We start from the raw sequence: 27,654 nt of genomic DNA, 5'->3' as shown, positions 1-27,654 counted from the left end.
GCCAGCTGCAATCAAAGTATTGCTCACGGTGTCGCCGTGATGAAAAGTGTCCCCTGTTGTAAGGTTTAAATGACAAGGGTTTGCCAAGGAACAGCAGTTGTCTTTAACACAGGGGATTCATGTCTCTTTTTGTATTAAAGTTCAAAATTTCCTGTTGGCTAATATTTACATCATAGCATAAATAGTTATAAAATGGTGAGGAAAACCAAGTGCAAAAGGTTAACACCATCATGTTCTGAAAACGAGCTGCCTTTTCGTTTCTTATTAGAAATTTAATATCACTATTTAAAAATAATTCATATCTCTAAAAATATTACAATACAGGATTCACCATCAATTTCTCACGTGTAACAAAAAAAATCTCTTTAAAATAGAGGTGGCTGTTTGAAGTACAAAATATTGCTGTTTGTCAAGGGTAACATGGTTGTAAAACTACTGTCGAGGGTTTATAAAAAATACAAAACAACTTGCATTTACTGAGTGCATAATTACATATTAGTGCAAAAAAAAACCCCACCCCAACCCCAAAGCCCAGGTGCATTCAAGAGGGAACTGTCAGAGATTTGCAGAGGTACGTAAAACATGGAATCTCTTCAGAGTCATGCGTATCGATCCCAAATCTCTATTAATCCTTTCCAAGCGATCCTCCAGAGCTTCCTAAGAGGAACAGGTAAAGGGGAGAATTAACAACATACAACACAATCCAGTGATCCTTCTAAAGTGAAGAAATTCCCATTATTTCTATAGTTAACTGGCATCCTTTTCAATGCAGTACCTGCATTCTGTAAACACCCAAAAACCAGAGCCAGACCTGAAAACTCTTCCTATTATTTTTATGTATGTGTGTGTATTTGTGGGTTGTTGGGTTTTTTTGTTATTTGGGGTTTTTTTTTTTTTTGGTTTTTTGAAACTGTTTCAGGTATTTTGGGGCTTTTCCACATGACTTATGAAATTCAATGAGAAACATCCACAGCACAATATCCTCTCTGAGGGTTCAAGGATCTATTTCAGTGTCACTGCACTTCCTTAATGTACCACCTGTATCTGCCTCTCAACATTATTCCAAGAAGAGACTATTCTCACAGGAACTCAGAAAATGCATTCCATGTTCCAACTAAAACAGAAGATACACACACAGCCATGTGGAATACAGACTATGCTTTTCATTTCATATGTGTGCATGCACACACTCATACAAAAGAAGCCAGTTTGTGGCAGCTGGGGGGGAATCAAATGCTTTCAGGGTTTATTCTTCTCTTCTGAATTCCTTGCATATGGATTACCTACACTTCACCTTTCACGCAGCAGTTCAGAGAGTGTTTAATTAGCTTGCAGTAACTTCCCCCTTATCTTCTAATGCAGTCAGGTCTAGAGAACATCTGCCATACAGGTTCAAAAGTGGAGCCACATTCAGGAACAATTCCCAGTGGTATTGAAAATTCCCCACAGTAATTCTGCTTATTATATAGCCAAACTTTCATCTCCTCTATATAGTCTCAAATTCTGGAAGAGCAGCTTAAGAACAGAGTCATAGGTTAAAGCTTTTTCACCTGATTTAGTCTTGCTTGCAAGGTCATTCTTCCACCAGAACAAGGTATTCGACTCAATGCAGCCTCAATCTAATAACAGAAAATACTTGAGCTGTAAATGATCGTTTCAAGAGCCACTATAAGCCTCCCTCACCAGTCTTACCAAATGGGAGGTGAGGTCTGTACATTACAGGTGGTGCTCTGAAATAGTGACTTCACATTACTGTAACACTGTGCCATACAAAGCTGATACAGAAGTGAACATTCATAAGCAGAACCTCCCAAGGATCAAAATCACCTCCCTTGTTTGAAAGGGTGATTTAAAGCACTGGGCACTAAGCAAGAAAGTAAATTCACTCCAACCCTTCCATACAGACTGTGTTTATGTTAAAGCAACTGTCCTTTAACGAGGTTGGGGATGGAAAAGGACAGGTTGGAGCATGGGAAGGAGAGCAGGGAATGATAACAGCACATTCCTAGGGCAACACCAGAAACTGCGCGAGTTTCAGCCACACATTGCACAGGTACAGGCTACATGCAACTTCAGAATAAAACCAATCTTTGCCTGTTGCTTTTCTTGAGTCAGCTCATCAAAAAGCCTCTCTGTTTCAGCCAGAGTCTTAATCCTTGCTGTGTACTTGAAGTCTCCCTCACAAGGCGATAGCACTGGCTCGTGGGTTTGTGCTACGCTCCTCTCGTCCCACACTGTCGCTTTCTTCGTTCCAGCACTGGCATACTCAGCACAAGAGCTGTGTCTGACACCTGAATGCTGCCTTCCTACCAAAAAATAGGGGTCTTGTTAGTTGTTTGGTGATTGCCTGTGAAATTATTACATAGGACAAAAAAAGAAACCAGCAACAGGAAAAGCAGCATGATCTTGGAGGTATGTAAACCAACGATAGTGATTAGTGAAACCTCATTAACTTGCTTTAAGCAAACTTCCTAGAAGAAGGCAAAACATTTGTACAGGTCACCTTCCAAGGGATCTTTACAACACAGCATCTTTTTTTTTTTTGGTTAAGAAACAGATTACTGTGCTAATTAGGAATTACTTTTACTGGTGCATTTCTAAATATCACCAAGTAGACTGGTTGTCATGAAAACATTGTCTAAATATCCACATTCATAAAAACAAAAGCAGATCATTGTGACAGGAATTACAAGAGTGAGAAAAGATTTGGTTCAATCAATCAATTTAAAAATATCTGAAACAATTGGCTTTATTATCATTAGTCTTTGCTCTCTGTAATGCAGTGTTTAGCAATAGAATTTTATTAGTATGACTGAGTATGTACATCTTAATATAGACCCTACTAAGATATGCATTGTGTAACTGAGTTAAGCATAGGAAAACATATTGCCCTTCTTCCCCAATTTAATTATTTCTGTTGTACTGCTGTGTTTATACACACACACATATACATAAAAATAAAAAGCACTACGAATGGCATTTGTCTATGGGAATAAGACAAGATTTAGAAGCTGGACTTCATAAAGTGTAAGCTTTCTATTGAAGCAGTTGTTACCAATGTGGAAGAAATTACAGTAAAATAACAAAGAAAGAACAGTTCCCACACACACACTTTGACAGATTACCTTCAGCATCATCTAATGAGAGAAACTGGAGTCTTTTTCTTGGACTGCCATGCTGTAAAGCAGATGTAGAGCCAGTTTCCAGGTCATCCAGAAGTATATCAAATCTACAGAGCAGGAAGCACACACTTGTTTGCTAGAAATTACATACCACACAATACAAGATTTTCTACTGTTGCACCTTTTGGCCAAATAAACAGATTTTTTTTGTAAAACAATTTCTACCCCACAGGCACTGTAAGTCTTCTGATAACTGCTCATAGCACCACACCCCCATAGACTCCCATTTGCACACTGAGATACCTCATCCCTGTGAATTTCTTTCAGCAGCAGGCCAAGCTGTCACCCCCAAACACACACTGCACTCCCATGCTGTCATACTCAGGAACCATCAGAGTAGTGCTAGACAGTTCTTCTTCCTCATGTGTGCGTCCTACACTTTAATCTTGCAGCTAAGTCTGTTCTCAAACCCCACAAGCCTTGCCAAGCAAAAATCATAAGCAGAACATCGATCTGGACTTACACGACAGAACTATTCTTCTATAACCAATGTTGGGTCAATAGTAAACCTGACATCTCATTGTGGTGAATGTTAAGATGGGAAATTATTCTAGATCTTTCACTCCAGGTTATTTTTTAAAGTAAAAATTAGCTTAGTATTCAGGAATCTTCATGAGTCCTTTCCTTGGACTTTTCCTGAACGTGAAATAGCAGTGTTAAGCCTGCATAAACGTCCTGCTGCTCTAGGAATGATCAGAACACAACAGGATTCATGAGACTTGTACCTTGTCACCGTGTTTTCGTTTCTGTTAAGCAAATGGCTAAATCCAGGAGAGAGGTTTTCTTTGGGAGATCGTTTTGGACTGTACGTCACAGACACCGGTGCCAACATTATCTCTCTTCTTGCTGCAAAAGGCAAAGTATGTTTAACTACCTAAAACTTCTGCCAATGCACTATCTCCCACTCATGTGATCACATGCTTACAGCTTAAAAGAATGCTTTGCAAAGCTGCCTACGTGTTTATTTAAATTAGATGAAAAGCACATCCCAACATAGAAAAATGAAAATAAACTTAAGAGCTCTCACACTTTCTGTGATTAGACAGGCCTTTTTTTTCAGCCTGTTGCAGTAACGCTGAAATCCTGCCTTTATTTGTCTTTTTCTTTCTTCCAGAGCAGCCTTTCGTTATTTACTTCTACTTCTTGAGCAACACAAACCAAACCCCCAGAAAAATCACTTACTTGGTGTGTTAGATTTCCTGTTTGAAGGAGGAAGGGACGATGACCTCTGGCCACAGGGCGAGCTGTACCGTTTGGGTCTGTGGTGGTCTTTACCTTTCTCTGGGGATCGGTTACCCACAACAGATGCTTCCACAAACCCAACAGTTTGACGTCGATTTGATGTCTCTAATTAAAGGGAAAGAGTTAGTTTATTAAGCAATCTTTGTCAATACAGGGACTCCCAAATATTCCCCTGTCCTCAGTTTTCACTGTACAAAGACTGCACTTGGTCTGCCTCACATCAACATATTCGCATTGTTTTGCTCAAGCCTCACTTCTGTCTCATCATATTCATGGAAGTTTAACTCATGGAAAAGGATCCTCTGCAGCACATGTGGGAGAAGTGATGCTAAATAACACCAATTTAATGAAGAGACAGCAGAGAGGAGGACAAAAGCATCTTATGGCGAAGAGGGTTGGAGTATCTGCCTGAACCAAGAATACAAGCATTTAAGAGAGACTCCATGTTTTCTAATTACAAGGCTTCCTAAATCAATGTTGTTCAAACAGCTCAGTGCAGTTCTACAGTGCACATGCTGGCTTTCTTAATAACACTGATACAACACCATGAGAACAAAACTAAAACAGATGTACAGCCAGCCAGAGCTTTGTTAGGACTCCATTAACTGTTTATAAATACTGAGATATTCTTGGAGAAATGACATTAACTACTCTTTAGTTTGAGACCTAACAGCAACCTTTGCATTCCCTCTATTTTAAACAAGTCACTCAGCTATATCATTTTGCATTTTCTTAAGAAAACTCCAGAAGTTTGCATGCTAAGACTGGTTCTAGCTCATCACTCAAGTCTGACGGACTTTAATGCTGAGAATAACAAAACCAGAAGACAAGCAAAGAAAAGCCAGTAAAGACAAGTTCAGGAATATAAAAACAGAAGTTACTAGCTGATGTGTCTTCTTTTTCTGTCTGTGTACCCCAATCTTTAAATGCTTTTCCTTCTTCGAGCTCTCTAAAGGCTTTTATAATCGGTGCTTCTGCCATCTCGTTTTCTTCCTTTTCTGTTGTGTTCGTTGAAGAACCTTCTTGCGAAGAGTCTTTTTCAGGAGGGGAATGGTGCCTTAAACAACATGAGGCAGTGGAGGAAAGAAAAGGATTTTTACTTTATTTCACATATCCAAATACTAGGTGAACAAACAAGAGCCTGGGGAAATTTAGTTTGAGATTTACAGTTACCAAACCAGGAATTGTAAAGGTGTCTTTTCATTTCAGCCAAGAACCTCAAAGGATTGTGTTACGGCAAATTCAAGGGTCTGAAGTTGAACAGAGGGGGGTAAATTTGTTGACTTGCATGTCCTCAGAACTAAATACATCCTGACAGAGGCTGTAGGAACTTCTGAGTAGAAAGGCAGACTACTGAATTACACCTGAAGTTTCACATTGGTGGAAAGCTGCGCCCAACCACTACAGCTGCAATACAACAGAGTACACCATGTCCAAACTCTGAGCAGAACTGGATGCAAACATAGAGAGCATAAAGACAGGGGCACAAGATACAATTGATGCTTTCTGATATTTCAAGGAAGGCACTGATGACTGCTGCTGCTTCTTTCATACCAGATTAGTGAAGGAAGAAGGCTGTTTTGCTTTTAAGGGATTGTATGGTATCTACAACATTTTTTTTAGACCTCTATTTTACAAGAATAGAATATAGAAATACAAATCTAGGCAATTCTGGATAAAACTTTTTAGAAGCATTCGACTTTATAGCATAGTGGATACTGTAGGAAACCAACTCACCTAGAAGGAGTATAGGTTTCTTCTAATCTGTTATCTTTGGAGCCTTCCTGGACTTCCAAAGGCTGGCCAGTGAAGATGGAATACTCTGCTCCCGGTATCAGCCACTTCCGCCTGCTGACATCAGGAGCTGACAACTTGCTGAGGGAACAAAAAAACTTCAAAATTATGAAAGGCTTGAGAGCTTTTTCCTGTTTTAACATTGTCAGAATATTCACTTACTTGGCACAAGAGTTTCTCAAACGACCTTCGGCGAGGTGGCGAAGCTTCAGCGCGTTTTCATGTTCTACCTGCTTGAGCTGAGCTTCAAGTTTTGAAATTGTCCTAAATGGGGAAGCAGCAAAGATGCTTTATAATATCATTTAAATGACATAACAGACATCAGATTTCATAGGGTTTATTCATTTTTATTCAAATATTCTGGGTGAAGCAGAAGAACAAGAGCAACTACTAACTTTTTTTAACTGTCTAAATATGTATATAAATAGGTACTTGAATTAAGTTAAGTAAGTTAGGTAGACAAGCTAGAAAGACAGGACCTAGGAGATATTGCTGTGGATGTGAGCATTCACCTCACAGTGGTTGAGGAACACAAAACAAGAACATTTTTCCTCCTTGAAATGATGTACTTATACAAAGGTCTCTCTGACTCTGGACTTAACAAGTGACGGCTCCTCCTGTGCGTCACTTGGGTAACTTCACCAATCTGCTGCTCAGGCTCTTCACATGATTTTCCTCTCTTCCTCATACTGCAGTTCACATCTTGAGTGAACCAGCCCTTGGCAATGCAGCACAATTTCAGGAGCCCCCCTTTGGGGCAACAAATTACAGGGGTTTGAAGCAGGATATAAAAACCAATAATCTCCTTTTCCACTACACTTCCCCCAGTCTGGAATGGTCCCTAAGCAGCAGCATTAAGGATCTGGCAGAAAAAGAGAGCAGCCCCCACAGAACCAGTTGACTGAACTGTCATTCACACTGTCTTGATTTCCTCAACAGAGTAAAAAAAAATTAAAGGCAGAGTGGTTTTAGCTTCCTTCTATTCCTTTCATTAAATTTTTCCAATTAATTATTTCTATTCTTCTGCTGGAAAAATCAGGTGGCCTGAGCAACAGAGAAAAGGACTATGACATCTCCCAGGGCTCATACGTGGCATTTTTCTGGTTTTGGTTGAAGACCATGCCTAGGTTAGTGCTTGGTGGCAGTGACATCTGGAATTAATTTGGAGGTGAAACTTGTAGCCTCATTTCTAGAAGAATCATCAAAAGACACACATTATAAAACTAATGTTCCTAACAGTCTGGGTTTCAGCTGCTCATATAAAACATAACAGGAAATTATGACAGCACGTACCACCCACAAAAGAAACATCAAAGGGAGATGAAGGACTTGAAACATCACCTCATTACAGTTCTACACTACCTGCCCTAGAGGCCTCTCAGGTGTCCTCCCTTCCCACATCCCCAGACCTCCCTGAGCAAGTCCCTTGCTTGGCACCCTTGGCAAGGGGTGGCTGAGAAATCTCAAAATAGAGGATATGTTTATAACTGTAAAGCCCTTGATGGTCACACACATCTTCTCTAGGGCCAACCCAGGAAGTATAAAGCTCAATGGATTTTTGTTCTCCCAACTAAAAATAGATCCAGGTAGCATGAGGAACATCCACAAGAGGTATTACTACTGCTCTATACACAGATCACCTTTCTGTCCTTTATTCATGCCTAGGAGCCATAATTTTGAGCAGCATACACCTGTCAGCATCCTCCCTCCCAAAAAGCAGGACAGAGATTGGTTAGCTGAAGATGGGAGCTCCTGAGACAACAGCCATACAAGGAAGAAGACTGAGTAGGGGACTGACTGGCTGGGCTAGCTGAGAGACAGCCATCAGAAAGGAAGCAATTAACATCCCACTGGAAGTCGTTGCAATTAAGGAAGCAGAAAAACCAGATATCCTAAAATAACAAGATTTTTACAGTGGGTACAAAGTAACATAAAGCAACACAAAATGCTTAGGAAGTAAGACCGGACCTACAACCTCTCTAATCTAGGAGTTAATGTTTAGGCCACAGCCTGCACTTCATTTTGTTAAAATAGTAATAAGACAGTTTCACATTTACCTTTTCAAATCAGAAATCTGTGCATTTGCATCAAGCAGTTTGTTTTCAGTTGCATTTAATGTATCCTGCAAGGACACAAGGGAAAAAGTAAAAAGCCTAGAAACTACAGAGTATTAAAAGGAAAATAATTAACTCTACATTGTTCTTGAAAACAATATATTAAATACACCTTCCTACTTGAAAGGGAGGGCCATTAAATTTCTTTGGCTTTGACTTAGCAGTATTTTTGCTGTTGATGGCTAGAAAACCCTACATTCCAAACTCCCTCCTTTTCCCTTTCCTGGGCTCTGGAGATATAATAAGAAGAAATAACTATGGATCTTTTGGTTTGATCTTTTTCCAATTACCTAACTTAACTCAGTTAATGCCAGGGCACATTATCATATATTTCCATGTTTGTTTTCTTAATTAACTAGCATGTACTTACCTTCACCCTCTCGTGTTCTTTTCCAAGGGACTCATATTCTCCTAAAAGCTAAAACAAAAAACAGGAGAGAGAACACAAACCCACGATGAGAGACAATGAACAGTTTTGTTGACTGCTGGGAAACCATTTAAATTGCTTGTCTAACATATGCAGAAGTACTACAGGGGATAAGGAGTGTGCTTTAATAGTACTTCTTAAGTTCTAGCATCTTCTAATTGGAAAAAAAGTTATAGACAGGGCAGGAGGAGACAGAGCTACTTACCCAACCTATTTCTAATTTTCAAATGATTTATCTCTAAGGAAACTAAAGGAGCTGAATATGCCAGTAAAATTCCTCACTGAATTTGAAACCAACTTTTTTTTTTTAATTTTAATTGTAAAAAAGGAGTTAAAGGGTGAAGGAGCTTTTTCAGCTAACACCCACTTTGACAATCCATTTAAGCATTTCATAAAGCTACTACTGAAAAGTTCAGAGAAATAATTCCTTTGATTCAGTCTAAAATCATACACAGAATTAACAGTTTTAGCAATTTGCAGTGACTTACAAAAGAAACTCAGTCCATTCCCACCCAGCTTGAGAGGAAAAAAAAATAACTTGTTCCACAATCATTTCCTATAATACTTCTAAAAATAAAATGAACTAATAGCTCATAAAGTAATAAAATACCTCAGATGGACTATGACAAGTGTTACCATATCACTTGCTGCATCAAATACCTGGTTTTAAATGCCTATTAGGTCCACAGTGTCACCTAACACCAAGCCTACTAAATAGCCAGCTTATTTCTGTTGTCTTAGATGTACATTAAGACTTTACAATGACAAACTTCGAGTAGTTCTCCAAAACCCAGGACTTGCTGTGTTCAGAACATGCTGTGGGACAGTAAACACCCTTCCCCTTTCCTTACTTACATTTTGAAACATTTTATTTTCTTCCTTTAACCTTGTATTTTTATTATCAGATAACTTGTAAGCCTTTTCAAATGCTTCCTCTAGATCCCTGAGCCTGGATTTGAGCCGACTGATAGTGTTGTCCTTCTCTTTGTTGTTTGTGCGCATTTCTTCAATGCGCTCCTGCAGAGCTTTGGAGGTGTTACTGACAGCACAAAAGCGTTCCCTCCAATCTGCCTGTAGGTGAAAGACAACAAACAAAACCACCACCCCAGTCGTTAGACTGCTTACTTAGCAATGGTTAACTTCAGCACAAGGCATAATCTCAAATCATCTAAACAGAAAACAAGGGTTTACACCTGTAAATGAACTAAGCAAGATTTTTGCACCTTTTTGACATATGAAGAATGACAATAAAGATTAAAACCCCCAAAGTTATATTTATTTCATAGGACTTAAAATATCTAGATAATCCCAGCTGATTGTCTTGCTTCCAACCACAGAAGAGTGTTTTTAAAAAGGTAGATGGGTCCACGTGTCTGACTTTCATGACAAAGTGTCCTGTTCCTTGACCAATAAATGCAGCCATGCCATCACCAGCACACTGCTCTGACCTAGCCATAAGACTGTATAACTATATGTAGAAAGGGACTATTTTTACCCCAGTGCAAGTTTGTTCTTACCAGAGCTCTAAAGAGAGACCAAAGAGAAAGTAATTTAAAAAAAAAAAATCTGAAAGGGAGGCATCATAAAGAGGTCACAGAGCATTTCAGTCTTAAACACTGTTTGATCCCTGCTAACCTGGAAAGAATGATGATGGCTCAAGCAAGGAGTTGTAAGAAACTCATTTAGGAAAGTCACTGGGGTAACATGTTGGCTGATGTCACATATTAAAGGGAAATGTTGCAAATAAGATGACAAAGATACAGAAACACAGATCAGCTTAATCATGAACAAGTGCATTCTCCTATCTGTTAAATTAAAAGGCAACTTTATTTAAGAACATACACTCACCACTTGCTTTTCTAGCAAATTATTCTTATTTTCAAGGGCTTTTATGCGAGCACTTGCTTCATTCAGAGCTGCATCTAACTGGTCACACCTACAGAGAACATACAGATCACAAAAGTCTCTTGAAGCCTTAATAAATCTACATTTTATAGTCGTCTTTCCTTCCTCAAGCACCCACATGCATTTTAGTGCCCAGCCTGTGACCTCCTCCCACAGTGTTCAGCCACCACAGCGAGCCCCCAACATCCCCACTCCTCAAACTGGGAACACGCACAAAGTCTCCAGATGTCTCAGAGTATAAGAGCTGCAGAACCAAAAATCAGCACCAGAGTTCCACTTCAGCTAATTGATGATACTGTGTGATAATTAAAAAGTGAAATCCTATCACAAGCTACTTTAACTCCGTAAGTGATTACTTAAAAGTCACTTTTAATAGCTGCAGTGCAGTAGTGCTGGAAGACACGTACAAAAGAGTCCCAAGTACCCACACACTTTTCCAATTATTCTAAAGGGCATATGTGTCGTAAAGCTTTTTAGCTGTCTGATATAAAATTCACACTGAACTTCTATATATAGCAAACATTCAAGCTGTATGTATTGCATATAGGTGATGCACACAGGCTGCCATCACAATACCTGGTCAAAGGGCATTGACTAGTGAATTGGCTTTATAAAGCTAACAACAAATTTGGGATTGGTTCCACATGTAGTGTTGACAACGAAAGGTAAAGAGGGATGATGTCACCATCATGACAGGCAAGCACTACCTTACAACACAGATAGTTGCATTACAACTTCAAAGAATCACAGAACATTAGGAATTGGAAGGGACCTCAAAAGATCATCTGGTCCAACCCCCCCCCCCGCCAGAGCAGGGTCACCCAGACTGAATCGCACAGGAACACATCCAGGCTGGTTTGAATGTCTCCAGAGAAGAAGACTCCACAGCCTCTCTGGGCAGCCTGTCCCAGGGGTCTGTCACCCTCACTATGAAAAAGTTTCTCCTTATATTTGCATGGAACTTTGATGCTCCAGCTTGCACCCATTAACTTCCTTAGAGCTACCTCAGCCTGACAGCCTTTTTAAGCAAAATTTATACACCGGCTTCAGCAAAAACAAGGTCAAAGAAAACCTCTGGTCCAAACATCACACTTGCTCTAACAATTATTTTAAACTAATTTTAAACAGCTTGTGTTAAATAACACAAAGTTGATATTCCATAGGAAAACATTCACAGATGCATGAAGTTTTCATAAACTTTTCAAGATATTCCAAACAAGCACACTTGGCTTTTAAAGCTGAAGGAATAGAGAGGAAGAGGACAAGTAAGGACAAACAGTACCTGTCAGCAAGATTTTGATTGATTTTCTTCAAGTCTTCAGATGAAGCAGTTTTATGGCTTGACTCTAGCTGCTCTTTTAGGCTGTGTATCTCCGAGTCATAGTAGGCTCGTAGATCAGCTATGTGCCGAGCATGTTTTTCTCTCAGGTTCTGCCTAATCCTAATTTCAAAGTTAAGAAAAAGAAAAATAAGAAGTTTCTGGCTCTGCACCTGCCTGTGTGTTGCTGTACCCACTCACACATAACAAGCTCAGCATATAAATCTCTTAGAGCTTTCCTGCTTTCTTATTAAAGAAAGCTTCATCAGCAGCAGTGTCAGACAATCCAAGGCTTGTATAGAAGTCTTTCTGTTAACACAATAATAACAATAATGTACACAAACATAATACAAGCTTTACTTTTTCTCCTTTGTTATGCACTAAAAACTATGTGTGCAAAACTAAAACACCAACCATGAAGCCGTGACCCTACGTAAGCCCCACACACAGAACACGTCACCCCTGCGTGTCCACGTGCAAACCATGTGAGTTTCAATAGCAAATGGGGGATATTTAATTTTTCTGGGGGAATTCAGAGGGAATTCTGTGCTCCTCCCACCATGTGACTCGAAACAAGAAAACACTACCCCCACAGAACTCTGAAATTCTCTACATTACATCCTTCAGACAGCCTAAGAAAGAAGCATGTATTTTTGTTTTAACATGTAAAGAGAAAGAACCAAAGCATTAAACACAGAATATTACTTTGCCTTCCATTAGGCTTTGCATCCAAGGAAGACAGGGAACAAATATTGTCCCTTAGATTAAACAGTATGGTCTAAAGAAGATTAAGTAGTACAGTCTAAAGAAAGACAACTGTAAGAAGTGGAAAATGGCTGTTCTATTTATCCACCATCTGTACTTCAGGGGAGAAAAAAGAAGAGAAAAAGGGGTGGGGAAAAAAGCAGCAGTGTCCAGCTATGTTCTAAGCAAACAAAACTAACATTTTTTGTTCATTTTACTAGTATTAAGTTTCACTTCTTTCATCAAAGTACCAAATCTACAACTTTTATAAAAGAAAAAAGAATGACTTACTTTGACATTATCACAGGATCTTCAACAGATGTCACTGAAATACTGTATTCTGGCAAACTGTTGTCAGCACACTGAGTAACAGAAGATGGAGTTAGAGTCAGTGTTTCTTCCTCCTCAGTGTTGACTAAATCATCATTACTAGCATCCGTATATGCCTTTGGAAAAGGACAGCTGGTCCTGTTTTCATTTTGGAATGGGTGATTTCTCCAGAGGTCCAAATGCACAGCTCTGCTGCTGGCAGGATGTTTTGGAGAATCATCTAACTGAGATGAATTACTTGTTTGTGAAAAAGAGTCTGTGTCACAATGACTTGAAAATCCAGGCTCTGCCATGGAGTCTGGAGAGAAAGGAGTAGTTTCTTCAGGTGTATTGAAAAAACAGCGTCCTGGGTTCTGCTGACCTGGTTTCATATGCAGGGTTGGGTCCAACGTCAAGATCTAGGAAATAAGTTATAATGTTAAAAAATAAATTGTGATTTAACTTTTGTTCTTGTAAACAGAGTTTATCTGAAGACATTAGTGATTCATAAAATACATTGCAGGAATTATATCGAGTATTAGTACAATCACTGGCAGTGAGAAGCAAGATGAAGGGACCTATCACAGCTGAGAGTACACATTCCCAATATTTGCAACTTGAGTTTCTAAGTTTCCATTAAGAATAAGACTTATCTAACATCTGTAGCTGTCTAGAAAGCCTCTGACATTTCAGTTACATAAATAAAAGGATTACACGTGCTTGTAGGTTGAAACAATAACTTTGCACAGTTACTGAAAATGCCTCCATGGATTGTGTGAACAGAATAATCACTTCGGAGCCATCATTACTGGATTCTGTATGTGATAAAGAGTATTTCCAGAACCCATGGAATGAACCCTGCCTTTGTGACTGCAGTGCCACATGCCCTTCATCAGCTGCAGCCTCGGCGTAAGCAGATCTGTCCTTGCACCATCCTCAAGGTTGTGCAGCAAAGGTGCTTGTTTACCCAGAGTGTTCTTGGAGGTTCTTTTGCAGCTGGATCCCTTCCCAAGCTCGTTCATCGCACAGCAGCACCAACTGCTGTTCCAGCGTTACACTGGAGGTGGCAGCAGGAGCCAATTAATGCGAAATCAGCCTGTATCGTATCTTCAAACTGAGGTGAAGTGAAGAAATTAGTGTTACCTCTGGTGGGTGACTTGACTGGGAAGAAGGCATAAAATTCTGGTCAGGCAGCTGCTTATTTTCCCTTTGTCTTTTATGATAAATATCCTTCAATGATGATAGTTTTGTTTCATCAGCAGAAGACAACTTCAACAGGAAAAAATGCTACATTAGTTTATCTGAACGTAATTCTCCACACACAGAGTATAGATAAACAAGTTGTGGGGTGGATTTAGCTAATAAATGGGTTCAGAACAGAAGGTGGCTTTAGTCTGCAAACAGTTAAAAAAATGGGCCTTTTGATGAGGTACATACACCCTGGAAATACTGGTTAGTCTCCTCTCACCTCCTACATACACACAATTTCCTTTAAATGACAAAAGAAGATCAATAAATTCCAAGTGACTCCAGCAGGGGTAAATGAATAATGAAGGAATCACATATGAGAGGCTGAGCTAACAAAAGACTTCTCAGAGAAATTTTAGCTTCTCAAGGGCTGATTCTTTCCATTGTAGAAAAAAAAAGCAACTGTAGGATGACTTTTGAAACAGGTACAAAAGTTTACCTGATCTGATGATACTTTTGTGGAGAAAATATCAGGGAACTCACTTCTGAAATTGTCTGGTAAAGAGTGATACATCTCCTTTTCATCTAATTTCCAGTATGTAAGTCCTGATTAGAAGAAATAATGAAAGAAAAAGAAAATTTAGAAATTTCAAGCTCATGGCTGTAGAACAGAAATCCTAAAATCCATTAGTAAGATGTTACTTTGTCAGTTAACAAGGATGCTGTTATTAGTTATTTGCATCTATCACTTCAGAACCTCACTAAAGGGTTTGTTACCAGAAGTTACAAAAATCTCAATGCAAGCACAAGCAGCATCACCAGCATTACATCACACAGCATCAGTAACAAAAGCTATGAATCAGTAAAACCATATATAGATTTACTCTTTGGTGTTCAAGGAACAAATCCTTATTTACCACAAAGTTTTCTATTTCTCATGATTCCAGTAGAGTGCATAAAACTTGGGTTACCCAAGGAATAAACCCAGACAGCCACCTGATTCTACAAACTCCTTGATTTAAAACTCAACAGCACTCTAAAGCATGCAAAAAATCCAGACTACCAAGGCTAAGAGGGGTGGCCCAAGAGGAACAGACACAGTCCCAATCCCTCTTCAGGTTCTCATACGGTCCCTCTCTCAAAGGGTTGTGAGGCAGCAGTGAATAGACACAGTTTGCAGGGCTGCATCTCTGCAGCCCTGTTTGTTACTGAAATCAATCCTCCCTGTTACAATCAAAATATGTGAATTAGTTGCTTGGCTTTCACACCAAAAAACAGCCCAAACAACAAATCAAAACCAACCCAAACCCCCCCAGATTAAAAAAATCCCAACAACTACTCATACACACATCACAAAGCAACAAAAGCAAAACCATACCAACACACACAAATAAAGGATCATCACTTAACACACTGAAATATTTTATTCATGTCTGTTCCCACAATTACCAAATCATGCCCTTTCCTTACTGGAATTCTGCCTTATTACCATGCAGTCCTGTGACCAATGATGCCAATATTTCAAGTCATTTGACACCTCATCATCATTTTAATAGTAATTACATTATTGAAACAGTTTAAAACATAAAATTCAGCTTTGAAATGTTGAGATATTTGAAGGAAAACAAGTGCTGCATGTCCTACACCTGCCAGCAGTGATAAAGATATCAAAGTTTAATAGCTTGTCCATGCTCAAACCCTCCTCCACCTCCCCAAAGTTAGCAGAGATGAATTCTGATAAGAGTTTTTAAAAACTGAGAACTCAAAAGACAAGGAAATTTAAGAACAGAGATGAACTATACCTGAAACTTCAGACACTAATGAATTTGGACTTTCATGTGGTGGATTGAGGTAAAAAGTGTAAGGTGGCAAAGCAGCATCAGGAAGGTTTGTCTAAAATTACATAAGGAAAAGCAAATTTATAAGGAAAAAAAATCACAAGGCAAGAAAAAATTATCAAGGATACAATTCTTTAAAAAGCTGCATGTAAACATTATTAGTCTTTTTAATCAAAGAGATGAAATTTAATTTCACTGTATGATACAAAGCTTTACAATTTATATTTAGGGCAATCACAGTCAAAGGGGGAACTAAGCTAAGCCACGAAACTAAAAGACACTCATATTTTCTAAGTCCCATGTCTGTGCACTTGTGGAACATGTTTTGATATTAACTGTTACAAAAATACACATTTTGGACCATCACCTAAACTTTAATGCTCCTTAATATGTTCAAGTATATAGAGGGATAATTTACCAACAGTGTTACTCTCTTCCTCATCCTAAGATTGAAGTTTCTTTGATTCAGCTGTTATGACTCCACCTACCACAAACCTGGAGGTAAACACTGTCTACCACCTCAGACACAATACTATATAAAATGTTCTTCTCACCACTCCAAACTTCCTAAGCAGTCTCCCCAGTTAATTACAGAAACACCTTTCAAATGGGTGGGACCAACACATGGGTGAGGATAAAATAAATCAAAGAATTCACTATTTGCTACAACTCTCCACTTCCTTAATCAAAGGAAGAAACATCATCAATGTAACACAGTGATACAATAACAGCTGAGTAAGGGCAGCCAGCTCTGAATTGGCCATTTCATGTTGCTCCTTCCTCCCATGCTTAGGGCTTTCTGTTCCATCACAGCAGCTTAACAGTCACACTACTTGGGAAATTTATATAACTGAGGATTAAAATAGGATCATAACCACTGAGTTAATAAAAGTAAGAAAGGGGGAAAAAAATAGAACTAAAGCTTTTCAAGTTTTGGCATGAAGTACCATCTCACCTCAAGGCTATTTTGTCCCTCTTAATGATTTTATTTAGGTATTCTCCTTTGCCTAAGGAGGAAGAAAGGGAAATGAAGGAGTATCAACTGAATTCTTAAAAAGGAACAGAAAGATAAAAGTCTTTTCAAAATCTGAGTTTCTGGCACTAATTTCCTTAGGCACCCTCCTGTAGCAGAGAAAGAAACACCAGAGGAGATAAATTTGAGTCCTGCTTGATAATACCTGCTTCAAGTAACATCTTGTTTCCAGTGACAATGGCAGAAGACTAAAGAGAGCAAGCCCAAACAGCTGCTCTTACCCTTTCTCCATCACCCTCCAAGTGACCACAGGAAGAAAACAGACCCTGCCTTGATTCAAGTGATTAGTATTTGTTACTTCTACTCTCTTGGAAGTAGAGCTATTCAGAGAGTTCCAGGAATTATTTCCTTAAAAACAGCATAAGGAGAGAGGTGTGTGACAATTAACATACTGACAGTAATTGTAGAACTTCATCGTTACATGCATGAGGATTACTCACACAGTCATGTCACATATCCCTCCAGATCAGAAATACTAGATGTGATTAACCTTCCTTCCCCCAAAAAAACCAGACTGTTGGGCATACACAAGCACTAACTCAAGAACATGGGGAAGGGGGAACCAAATTCTTCTCAAAAGAAGTGTTTTGAGCCAATTCAGCTGTCACAGCAATAGGTGTTAGTACAAATGGTTCTAAAGAGATCTCCTAAATGTTTATTATAGGGGTTATTTATTTTCAGTAACCAGTGCTGTAACTGTGCTTGGAGTACTTACACAAGCATAGAAGAATGCATTATTCTTATATAAACAATATAAGAAAAAAAACCAGTTGGGTTTTAGCGTAAGAGACTGCCAAGAAAACTAAAAAAGGCCAAACCAAATCAAGACAAAAAATCCCTGCAACTTAAAATCCCAATCTTGAAGAATACTGTTTGTCTTGAGCAAAGCTGCTAATGCCTTAAGACACAAAGAACTCTGTGTACTGAAAGAAACATTGCCAGCTGAAAGCAAAGATCCTTCAAAAAATTTATAGGGCACAATAAATCACCACAACCTGAAGCTTCAATTGAGACTGTGACCAATAATTTCTGTAAGGAAAGAACATGTGCCACTTAGGTAAGATAAGATAAAAATTAGGCAAGGAATAAAATAAGCCAAACTAGCTATGTGAGTAAGTACAGAATGAGCCAAGAAGTAAATTCTGCCCACATGAACGGGAACACCACTACTCAAATGCTTAAAGCCAAGCATATGCTGAATCAGAGCATACACATAATTCTGAAAAAAATACCAGTGACAAGAATAAAATTAGAAAAACAAAGAGAGACTTACATTCTCAAGCTGTAATTTCTTTACTTGCTCATTTTCTTGCATAGATTTCACACATATTTCATCCACGTTTATTCTTTTTGGTTGGTTCTGTTTCAACTTTTGTGCCCATGATGTTAAAGATTTACTGGATGGTGAGAAACAACACACACACAGACCTTAGGGACACACATCCCTACAGAAATCAATTTCTTCTTCAAGGTGAAAGACAGGCACTAAAACTCCACTGCCTTTATGAATTTTTGAGAAACAATGATGAAGTAATGAATGCTGAAGTGCTTTAAGGCAAACAAAAACAATGACAAAAAACCCAAACCACTAACAAATCACCCAAAGGTGCTAATGAACTGCTCCCACAATCAAAACAATCAAGAGAACTCCATATATTTCACCAAACAGGTTTTGGTATTGCAGCAGATGCTTTTCAAGCCCACCAAACTGAGCTGGAATTAAGTGCAGTGGGTTTTCTTACTGTGTTATCAGTCCAGTTATGTCAGCTAAGACACAGTAAGGATGCCCTCCAACTTATGGGAATCTTCAAGGATAAGAAAGATCAAAACAAGACATAGAACAGGAAAAATGGGAGAAGAACAGTAACAAATAGAGACACCCCAAAACTCTTCTTAGAGGTAGGTGTGGAAGGATTTTGCCATTATGTTAAAAGATGTGACACTTTGAAACACACCATATTGTCCCAGTTTGGGACATGCAGTGGAAAGAATGAAAAAAGCTTAAAGATCTAAACCCTGCAACAACAAAAAACCAAAAAAAAACCCATTTGGGTTAACTGGATTATTCAGTTTTGGTTTGAACCTTTTTTTCCTTCCAACTAATTACATAATACAACTCAGAAAGCAATTCAGAGATAAAACTTGTAATTTATTTTCTTTTATAAAAAGGACAAAAAGCCATCCCTGAATGATTGCTAAGTTGTCTTAGAAAGGTTTTTCAAACTGAACAACTCTCTTGAATTGAGCTTCTCCAGCTCTAAGCTCCCTGACAATCTACAAATTGCAGCTACTCCCTCACAGAAAACTGTACAACATGAATCAAACACCAGAATTAATCCCAAGAGAAGGGAAGAGAACATGTACCAGTGTGGTTATGACGTACCCTGTTTGCCAAGACAACACATTTCCAAACCAAATCCTCTAAAGAAAGCTGGTTCTGCTTTATTTCATACTAACAAAATGCAACTTCATTTTCACAAGTCTGTGTTTTTCCAATAGTTTTTATCTCTGCAAACTACTATCAGGGACTAACAGGCCACACGCTGTCCACAAGACCTCTGATAACTACTTGTGGGCACGTGAAGCCACTACCATTACAGCCTGGGCTGACAGGGAGACTAAATAAGGTACATTGTTAACTTCTGCACAATTAGAGCAGTGCTCAGTTAGTATTATTGCCAAATAATTTTTGTTATAAAAAAAATCTTGGTATATCAAGGCACTTATTGAGCAAAACAAACAGAGATCAATCAAAAGAAAAGAAAATCCAACAGAAAAACCCAGCCATGTTCAGCTGAAACAATTCATTACTGTAATGCACACACATAAGTTAGCAAAAGAGACTGGTTGAGGTTAATAGCAAAGTGTCAGTCATATAAAATTGGTAATCAGCACCTAAAATGCTGGTGCAAAGATAAACACTGTATGGAATCTTTATCTTAACAGAAAGTAGTTTTCCTATTACCCCACTCAATGTATCTGCAAGAGAGAGAAGCACTGCAGATGCAAACATGCATCATGCAGAAACACAACACTGAACAAATAACTTTGTCCACCAAGCAGCATAGTAATTTTACAATCATGAAGCTCCCCTCAATTCTTAGATGTTCCCAGTTACCAACAGCTGGTTCCTGAAGGGGACCAGCTACAACAAATCATCATATTTACAAAGTTTATCGCTTACCTGGGTTTTTTTCCATATTGACCTTCATCAACTTTATGTTCAAATTCAGCAGGAAAAGTTAAAATACCATTTCTTCCTGATGATGAACAATTTTCCTCTATGTTTTGGGGAGAAAGTTCTATTTTATTCAGAATACTGGCTACAGCTGCATCACCCTGTGATACTGCTCCCTCACTCTGTCCTTGTGACGTTTTCTCTGTGGAGTCTGTACACTTGTTGATGTCATTAGAATTGCTACGGTTCAGTTCAGAGGCAGAGAGTGTGCCATACCCACTGTTCATGGAAGCATCCTTTGCAAAACATTCCTGATGCAGATCAGATGCATTTGGCTGACTTTCTGCTTCACTAGATCTCAGTTGATTGACAATGCACTCATTTTCTTCAAAGACTTCAGAACGCATCCCCATCTGACTTTCTAGTGATGAAAAAGTGTCTGGGAGCTTGGCAGGCAAACTTCTGCTCTTGCTGGTCTGCAGTTTCACTAACTGCCTTATCTCATCCTGAATCAGCTATGGAAAAACAAAAGGCAAAAGCTCCTATGAAAACGTGCCACAAATCACATGTATATTTTGATGCATCTTCAATTCATGTTATTAGTGAGAGAATTAAGGGTGCTTGTTTCAAAATTTAACTCAAATTTTTCAATGTGTAGACATCTCATGCATAAAGTCGACATATGCATATTGTGCACAACAATAGAATGCACATGGTGACAGTCCTTAACCCCATGCAGTGAATTACAGGTCTCAAAAAGTCACTTATTAATGTAAATAGCATGCATGCATGTATTCACTACACACCTTCAGAAGTACAGTTACCTACCAACTACAGAGATACAAACTATCTAGGTACATCATTAGAAGTGGACAAGTCTTCTGCTAAATTTAGGTCTAAAAGAATTTTTAACTGAGATACACATTTTTAAAGATTGCTAAAATGGTTAATGGAATTAGAAACCACTACTCTACTAGGCTAATAGGAATAATGCACCTCTGTAAGATTATTTGCATAAATTTTGACTTTAAAATCTCTAATGTAGATAATATGTTATTAAGTGGTTCACAGAATACAAACATCTACATTTTGATTGTTTTGGTGTCTGACCAAATGGAGCAAACCTATCACTAGATCTAACAGATTACTTACTTGTTAGTCTACAGTATCTGTGAAGAGCTATTTCAGTACATTAGATAAGTAATTTATTTTGTAGAAAAGGTTTTACAGTTTTGCACTGGAATGCTGAAAAGAGTTTTGACAAGCAACTGATGCTTCTGTCAAGGACTATGAGAAGACTTCATGCCAGTGCTCATGGCTGTTTCGTTTGGTGAGCGATAGGCACTTCTGCAGAGTTACACTCAGGTTACTGACCTCTGCATGAGCACATAACTCTTACTACACATTACAAGACCAGAGTATGTAGTTGCTTTCAAGAATACATTTCAAACAAATTCCCTGAGGGTAAACAAAAAACAAACAAAAAAAACCCCAAAACCCCACACTTGCAATAATTTTAAGAGGCTAGAACTCTATTGGTGTTTTTTTACAGAACTACAGTACATTACACATGAATAGCAAGTGGAAAGCACAAATTGAACAAAAATAATTTGTTCCCTGAAAGTAAGAAATAAAAAATAAGACTTAATTTCAGAGGAAACTACCTGTAACGCGGCTCAAAACCAAGCCTCATATGTTTTCCTAACTTACCACAGAATTAAATGAATTTCAGATCAGCCTCTCTACGCAAGAAACCCCAAAGGAACCCAACAGGGGCACAGTTTTCTGCCATAACAAAGTTGGTTGTTGTGCTAATGATTTCAGTCATGAGTGCAGCAACCATCTGCGTGTTAATTCTGCGATTCACCTCTGTGAGGAAGGTTGGGAAAGAAGAACGAAGGGGAAGAAACAAAATAGGGGCAGAAGAAACTGCCAAACTTATCAGATTCTCTGCTGACATTTAATCTTTGTCATTAATACCCTCTGCAGGAAAAGTGAAAGGCTGCTACTGCAGCTGAACAGTGCTTTTACTCCTCTTTGCAGAGTCACAAATAATTCCAAGAGAAGAAAAGACTTGGCAAAAATATAACAACGTTTCTGTGGTTTTGGGATTGTAGGTAACTTATTTTTTTAAATCCTCTTCAATAAAGTCTGATCTTAGGACAACCCACAGTGGGGACAGTTTGTCATTAGCACACTTGTCTTCTAGTGTATAAATTATATAAGCCAAGGACTGACCCCACTGATTCCAAACTGAACTCAAGGTGTCTTGACCTGTATTTTCACATGGATGAAGATGTGTTTTTATAAGCACAGTTGGTCTTTAAACACAGCACAGTGCAAGCCTCATCTCAGAGTCATGTCGATGCTAATGCAGCATTTTGCTTTACTACCCCAAGTAGCAGAGAATTGTTTTGGGGTTTTATTACTCTTGGTATACCAGTTTAAGTTTGAAACAGCTCCAGTTTAAGTTTGAAACAGCTCCTTCTATTTCATCTAATGCAGTCAGACAATTGAAATTAAGTTATTGCTGTTGATTTTATAGTGTGGTAACTCATGCAGTTAGTAAGTCTCTGCTGATACCACAAATCCAACTCTTCCAGAGGTAGCCTTTGCTATCAATAAAGACAAAAACTGGCAAAGCCAACACAATGGATTAGTCAAGACTATAATTAGCAACAAGTGAATCAAACCACTACAGTAAGAGGAAGGAAATACAAGGGTAAGGAAACACTGGTGGGACAAAAATAATGAGATGGGAGGGGGAGAAAAAAGGTGATGGTGGGGGAGAAATAGGAGAAGGATAAAAGGACAGTACCTCTTGTTAATTCAGTTCAGGAACTGTTGATTACTACTAGTGTAGAGGGCATCAGGAAAGGGAAGGGAAAAACAGCAACCAAAACGATGAAGATATTAAGCATTATATATTTACAGAATTACACTGTCTCTTATACATATTTATCCATTAAAACAGAAGCAATGTATAATGTATGATTCTGCAAAAACGTGAGTCTTCCCACAGGTCATTCTTCATTCTTAGAATGGAGACTGTTCAACTGAAGGGCAAAATAAGCCTCTGGCTGTACCAGTGCATGACTTCCCATGCTATATACTGTCTAGATGAGGGAATGACAAGTTGCATAACATTTCTAAGAGAAAGCATCTCTAAATTAGAAATGATACAGTGTAACAGTTAAAAAACAGCTTGTAGCTACAAAATTTAATTATCTCGTGGGCATTCTGAACCAAGTATTTGTGAAAACAAAACAAATAATATAAGAATCTTCACTTCTGAAAGAGTTTTGAACAGTTACTTTGTTAATTAGCCAAGGCCCTCTCAAATATGCATCCTGTAAATTGGCATTCAAGTCATCTACTTCCATTAACTGCCTATCTGATACACTCTCAGAAAAACAGAGGAGTGACAGAGTCCATGTTGTATTGTTTTGGAGGGGTGTGGGTGGTAGACTAAAGAAACCACCACCCTAACCTGCCTCCAGATCATTACTTACTTGGATTTGATGGTGGAACTGCTCTTGCTGGGCAACTATTTGTTCTTGACATTGTTCTTCTACCAGTCTCAGTAACTGTAGCCACCTCGTCTATTAAATCACAGAGTAAAATAATCAAAGCACAGTCATACTGCATCTTTTCCCTTGTACTCTAGCTACATGATGGTTCTGCAGTCTTATACTTAGGTGGTGATGTAATATAAAGCTTAATAACAGCATTATGTTGTCCACCCCACAATGCACACAGCCCCCATCTTATCAGGAAACAGAAGCAATTCATTACAGACACATTAACTTACAAAAATACACTGCAAGGCTACACATCTCTACAATTTAAGTTTGGTTTGGGGGAAAAAAAATGAACAAGGAAACAGAATTCTATTTTAAAAAATCAAGTTAGCTAAAAGTAGAGACTGCTGGCAGAGAAGTACAGTCAAATTTTGGAGAGGTTGATTCCAGTTTGATAAATTATGGTCTATTTTCAAAGTGATAATTAAACATCCATACGCCCAGTGAACCATTTGCTTCAATAAGAAACTCTTCCCTTCAACAATCCAGCTGAAGACCATGACACATAACTGTTCAGTGGGGGAAAAAAAGATAAATTTGAAAAAAGATAAATTTAAAAAAATAAATAAATTCTATGGGGTTCCCAAAACGTGGTAAAATCTGAACTTTAAAAACTATGTTATGCTTATGCCTGGTAATTGAAGTCTAGAACACGGGACATAGACCACATGTGCCTAGACACAGACATCTATATTCCTTTCTTGGAGCTGTTAAAGAGCACCAAATTAAGCATCTGTCAAGACACAGTTTGATGGACCACAGCCAAAAGCTCAAAAATTCTGCAGGAACAAGCCCATGGTGTGGAAACCTGATGTTCCTTATGGAGACTAAAAATAATGATGAAATTTAAAATAGAGAAAAACAACGTTTAGAAAAGGGTTTGAGAGAATTAGCTCATTGAAGCTACAGTATGATTTTCAGGTGGTTTTAAATTGGGAAGCAAACTTATCTACACATCTTTACAAACAGAATAGAGAAGTAATTCAACTAAACCAGAGCAAGGCACTTTTAGAAAGAAAACTTCTAATTTCTGGGATCGTTTCAAACCAGTTTGAGTTGCTAGTATTTTAAAGGTTTAAATTTTCCGGTTCAAAAACATGCAATCTTTAAGTACTGTAACACTGAAAAAAAAAAACCCATTCACATCTGTATTGTAGTACACCAAGATCAAAGATAAAACTGCAATAAAATCCATCTGTGATTAGTTCCTACAGGGCAAAAGGATCTGTCCCATCACAAAGGCTAAGCACATGTGTAGGTCTATACTAGACAGTAACATATAGGTCTTACTGCTAAACTCTGTAATCATTAGATCTGTCTTCCAGAACACAAAGGTGACATGTTAAGGTTTGGTTGTTGGTTGGGGTTTGTTTTAAGATAAATTCTACCATTAAATACCTCACAGTTCTTCACAATTTCTGAGTCAGTGTTCCCAACGTGCCGGATATCTTGCACAAAGGAGGCAAGCAGCTCAATCGACCCCGGCATTAATGAGGACCTGGTATTCCCTGAGTAACCAGAAACTCCATTGGGATTGGATGAGAGACTTCTAGTGAAACATGAGGAAAACATTTCCATTATTTATTACACCAGTTGTCCAACATTGATGCAAAATAATACACTACATATGCTATGCAGACAGAAAAGAATTAGATGCTTAACTTGCACTGTGACCCTCATCCTGCTGAAAAAAACCCATCATACATTCACAAGAACAAGGATGTTTTTCAAGAAAACATCCAAGAATCCCCAGCATAGTTCATTCTCACCCTGCAGACCATTAAAGCACAGTAGCTCTCCAAGAAGATGGACAGCATAATCAGCACAGATATTACTGCTCGCTACCACAAACCTCGATACATACAGCTTTCCATCAAACCTATCTGCTTCTTCATGGATTCTGAGGTCAGAAGCTTACAGGTGCAAGCTTCTGAGGCACAGTGATTTACTAAGTCCACTTACACATGCTACAAGTGACTTGCAACTCTCAACAGGTCAGCCAGAAAGCACCTCTCAGCCCATCACTTCAGCCATTAGTCACATTTGCCTTTCTCATTCACAGGGAATACCTTGGCGAGTCTAGACTGCTGTTCTCTACAAATGACTTTGCACAACCTGTGATCTTTCCAAAGAACAGTCTCTGTCTGAGACAGGTTCCCTCCCCCAATCCTAAGCAACACAAAACAATGGAAGACTTAACAATTCTTTCAGTAAAGCTTTTCTCATTAAGGATTACACCTGCCAAATTTCTATAAATTCTATTTTTATATATTATATATATTTTAATACACGTAGTGCAGAGTACTGGGAATTCCTTCACACGTTACCTGTTCCCATTCAAGTTGCAGACAGAGCTGTGGCTGTTCCTGACACCAGAGTTTGCAGAAGATGAAGGGATTTCTTGTACTGTATTCACCACGTCACAGTTTTCCATATCTTAGGCTCAAGTGTGACATTACCCTGAAAACAAAGAAACAAGCATCACTTTTAGTATCTTTTGCTTTAAATTGACTTTGATCTCTCCAGTTTTTTCTTCAAACAACAGACATGGTTGTTTCAGCCAAGCTACCCCAGAGAACACTAACATTCCACAACCAACCTCTCTCCCTTGCCTGTGCTCCACTTGCAAACAGGAGCTACTTACTCAGCCCTGTACTTGCTGGGACTCCTACAAATCGAAGACAGTCCGAACTGTGCATCACACACCTACACTGGGCTGTAAAGGGTGTCTGAAGCCACATTTCAGGCAGAAAAGCCTTGTTGGGGGCTGGTTGGGGGTTTGTTTTCTCTTACACGTGAGCTCCACAGGCAGTTTTGGAGACTTCTGTGGGCCTATTACCAGTGTATTTTAATCTGCTGAAACAGGGATCTGTGCCTTCACTGGAAGAAACACACACACCCCCCCAAAAAAGACCATAGCTGACCAATTCTGCCATTTTTGTGTGCTGTATTTGGCTTACTTTTTTCCATGGAACGCTCATTTTATTATTACTATACAGTATTAATCCAAAGAGCTCCTTTTCTTACCAATTAACAATAAATGGAGTCAAACAGGAATCCCACAGCAGTTAACACAGCAGCTGGTTAACTGAAAGCATCATCAATAAATAAACACAGAATACTTGTGCAGTGGTCTTGGAGCACTCAAAGCAGCAGTTTGTAAGAATGGCCATAGAGAAACCAAAACAGCCTTTGGGTTTCCATACTTCCACACTTGAAATGCATTGATTTATCAGTTCTTCTATAGTGCTTATTTCAGCATCTTCTACGCCCTGCTGAATTCATCCTGTGTTCTATCACTAAGGAAAAAGCTTATGATCATTTCACGGATGGAGAACAAAAAGAGACATTAAGAAATACCATCCTAGTAGTCCATGCTGGTGCTAAGAATGAATCCCTGCTGCCTGTAAGCAGCACACCACCTTCAAAAAGCACAATTATTCTTCTTTACAGTGCTTACAAGGACATACTTTTACAGGTTTAAGTCTTCAGTACTTACAGGTACACAGAGACACAACTCTTAACAGTTTGAGAAGTATAACAAATCGTTTCTACCAAAAGAAAACTGATGGGCTACTGTCTGATTTTCCTGTTTTATTGGAGCTGGTTTGGCTTTAGCAGAAATGTTTTCCAGGTACTCAAACTATCTCCTTTGGGTAGGGTTGAAAATGCCAGAACTGGGAGAAAATTACCACAGATACACATATTCTCCAGCAAAGCTTCCTGGGATAAATCAAAGGGGGGAAAGGGGGACTTGAGGAGGTTGGAACACCTTTCTACTTTTTCTAGTGGTGAAAAGTC

General features: G+C 38.7%; 1 protein-coding gene across 1 annotated transcript; it reads right to left on the bottom strand.

Annotated features, from left to right (window-relative positions):
* Positions 1 to 540: 540 nt before the first annotated feature.
* Positions 541 to 26,287, bottom strand: MPHOSPH9 (M-phase phosphoprotein 9; the record flags this gene model as incomplete). Its single annotated transcript, XM_084271835.1, has 23 exons — positions 541 to 657; positions 1,551 to 1,619; positions 2,095 to 2,306; positions 3,126 to 3,229; positions 3,908 to 4,028; positions 4,365 to 4,529; positions 5,306 to 5,481; positions 6,162 to 6,299; positions 6,381 to 6,482; positions 8,276 to 8,340; positions 8,703 to 8,750; positions 9,615 to 9,830; positions 10,608 to 10,695; positions 11,947 to 12,105; positions 13,018 to 13,454; positions 14,179 to 14,304; positions 14,723 to 14,829; positions 16,026 to 16,116; positions 18,368 to 18,491; positions 20,279 to 20,787; positions 23,785 to 23,874; positions 25,252 to 25,402; positions 26,181 to 26,287. 23 exons carry the CDS (start codon positions 26,285 to 26,287, stop codon positions 556 to 558), a joined length of 3,507 nt encoding a protein of 1,168 aa, XP_084127961.1. The 3' UTR covers positions 541 to 555.
* Positions 26,288 to 27,654: the final 1,367 nt, after the last annotated feature.

This window comes from Gallinula chloropus, assembly GCF_964237585.1.
Source record: "Gallinula chloropus genome assembly, chromosome: 17".
In the NCBI taxonomy this organism is placed as follows: Eukaryota; Metazoa; Chordata; class Aves; order Gruiformes; family Rallidae; genus Gallinula; species Gallinula chloropus.
The sequence above is the reverse complement of the archived record's forward strand: the minus strand, read 5'-3'. Positions and strand labels throughout refer to the sequence as shown.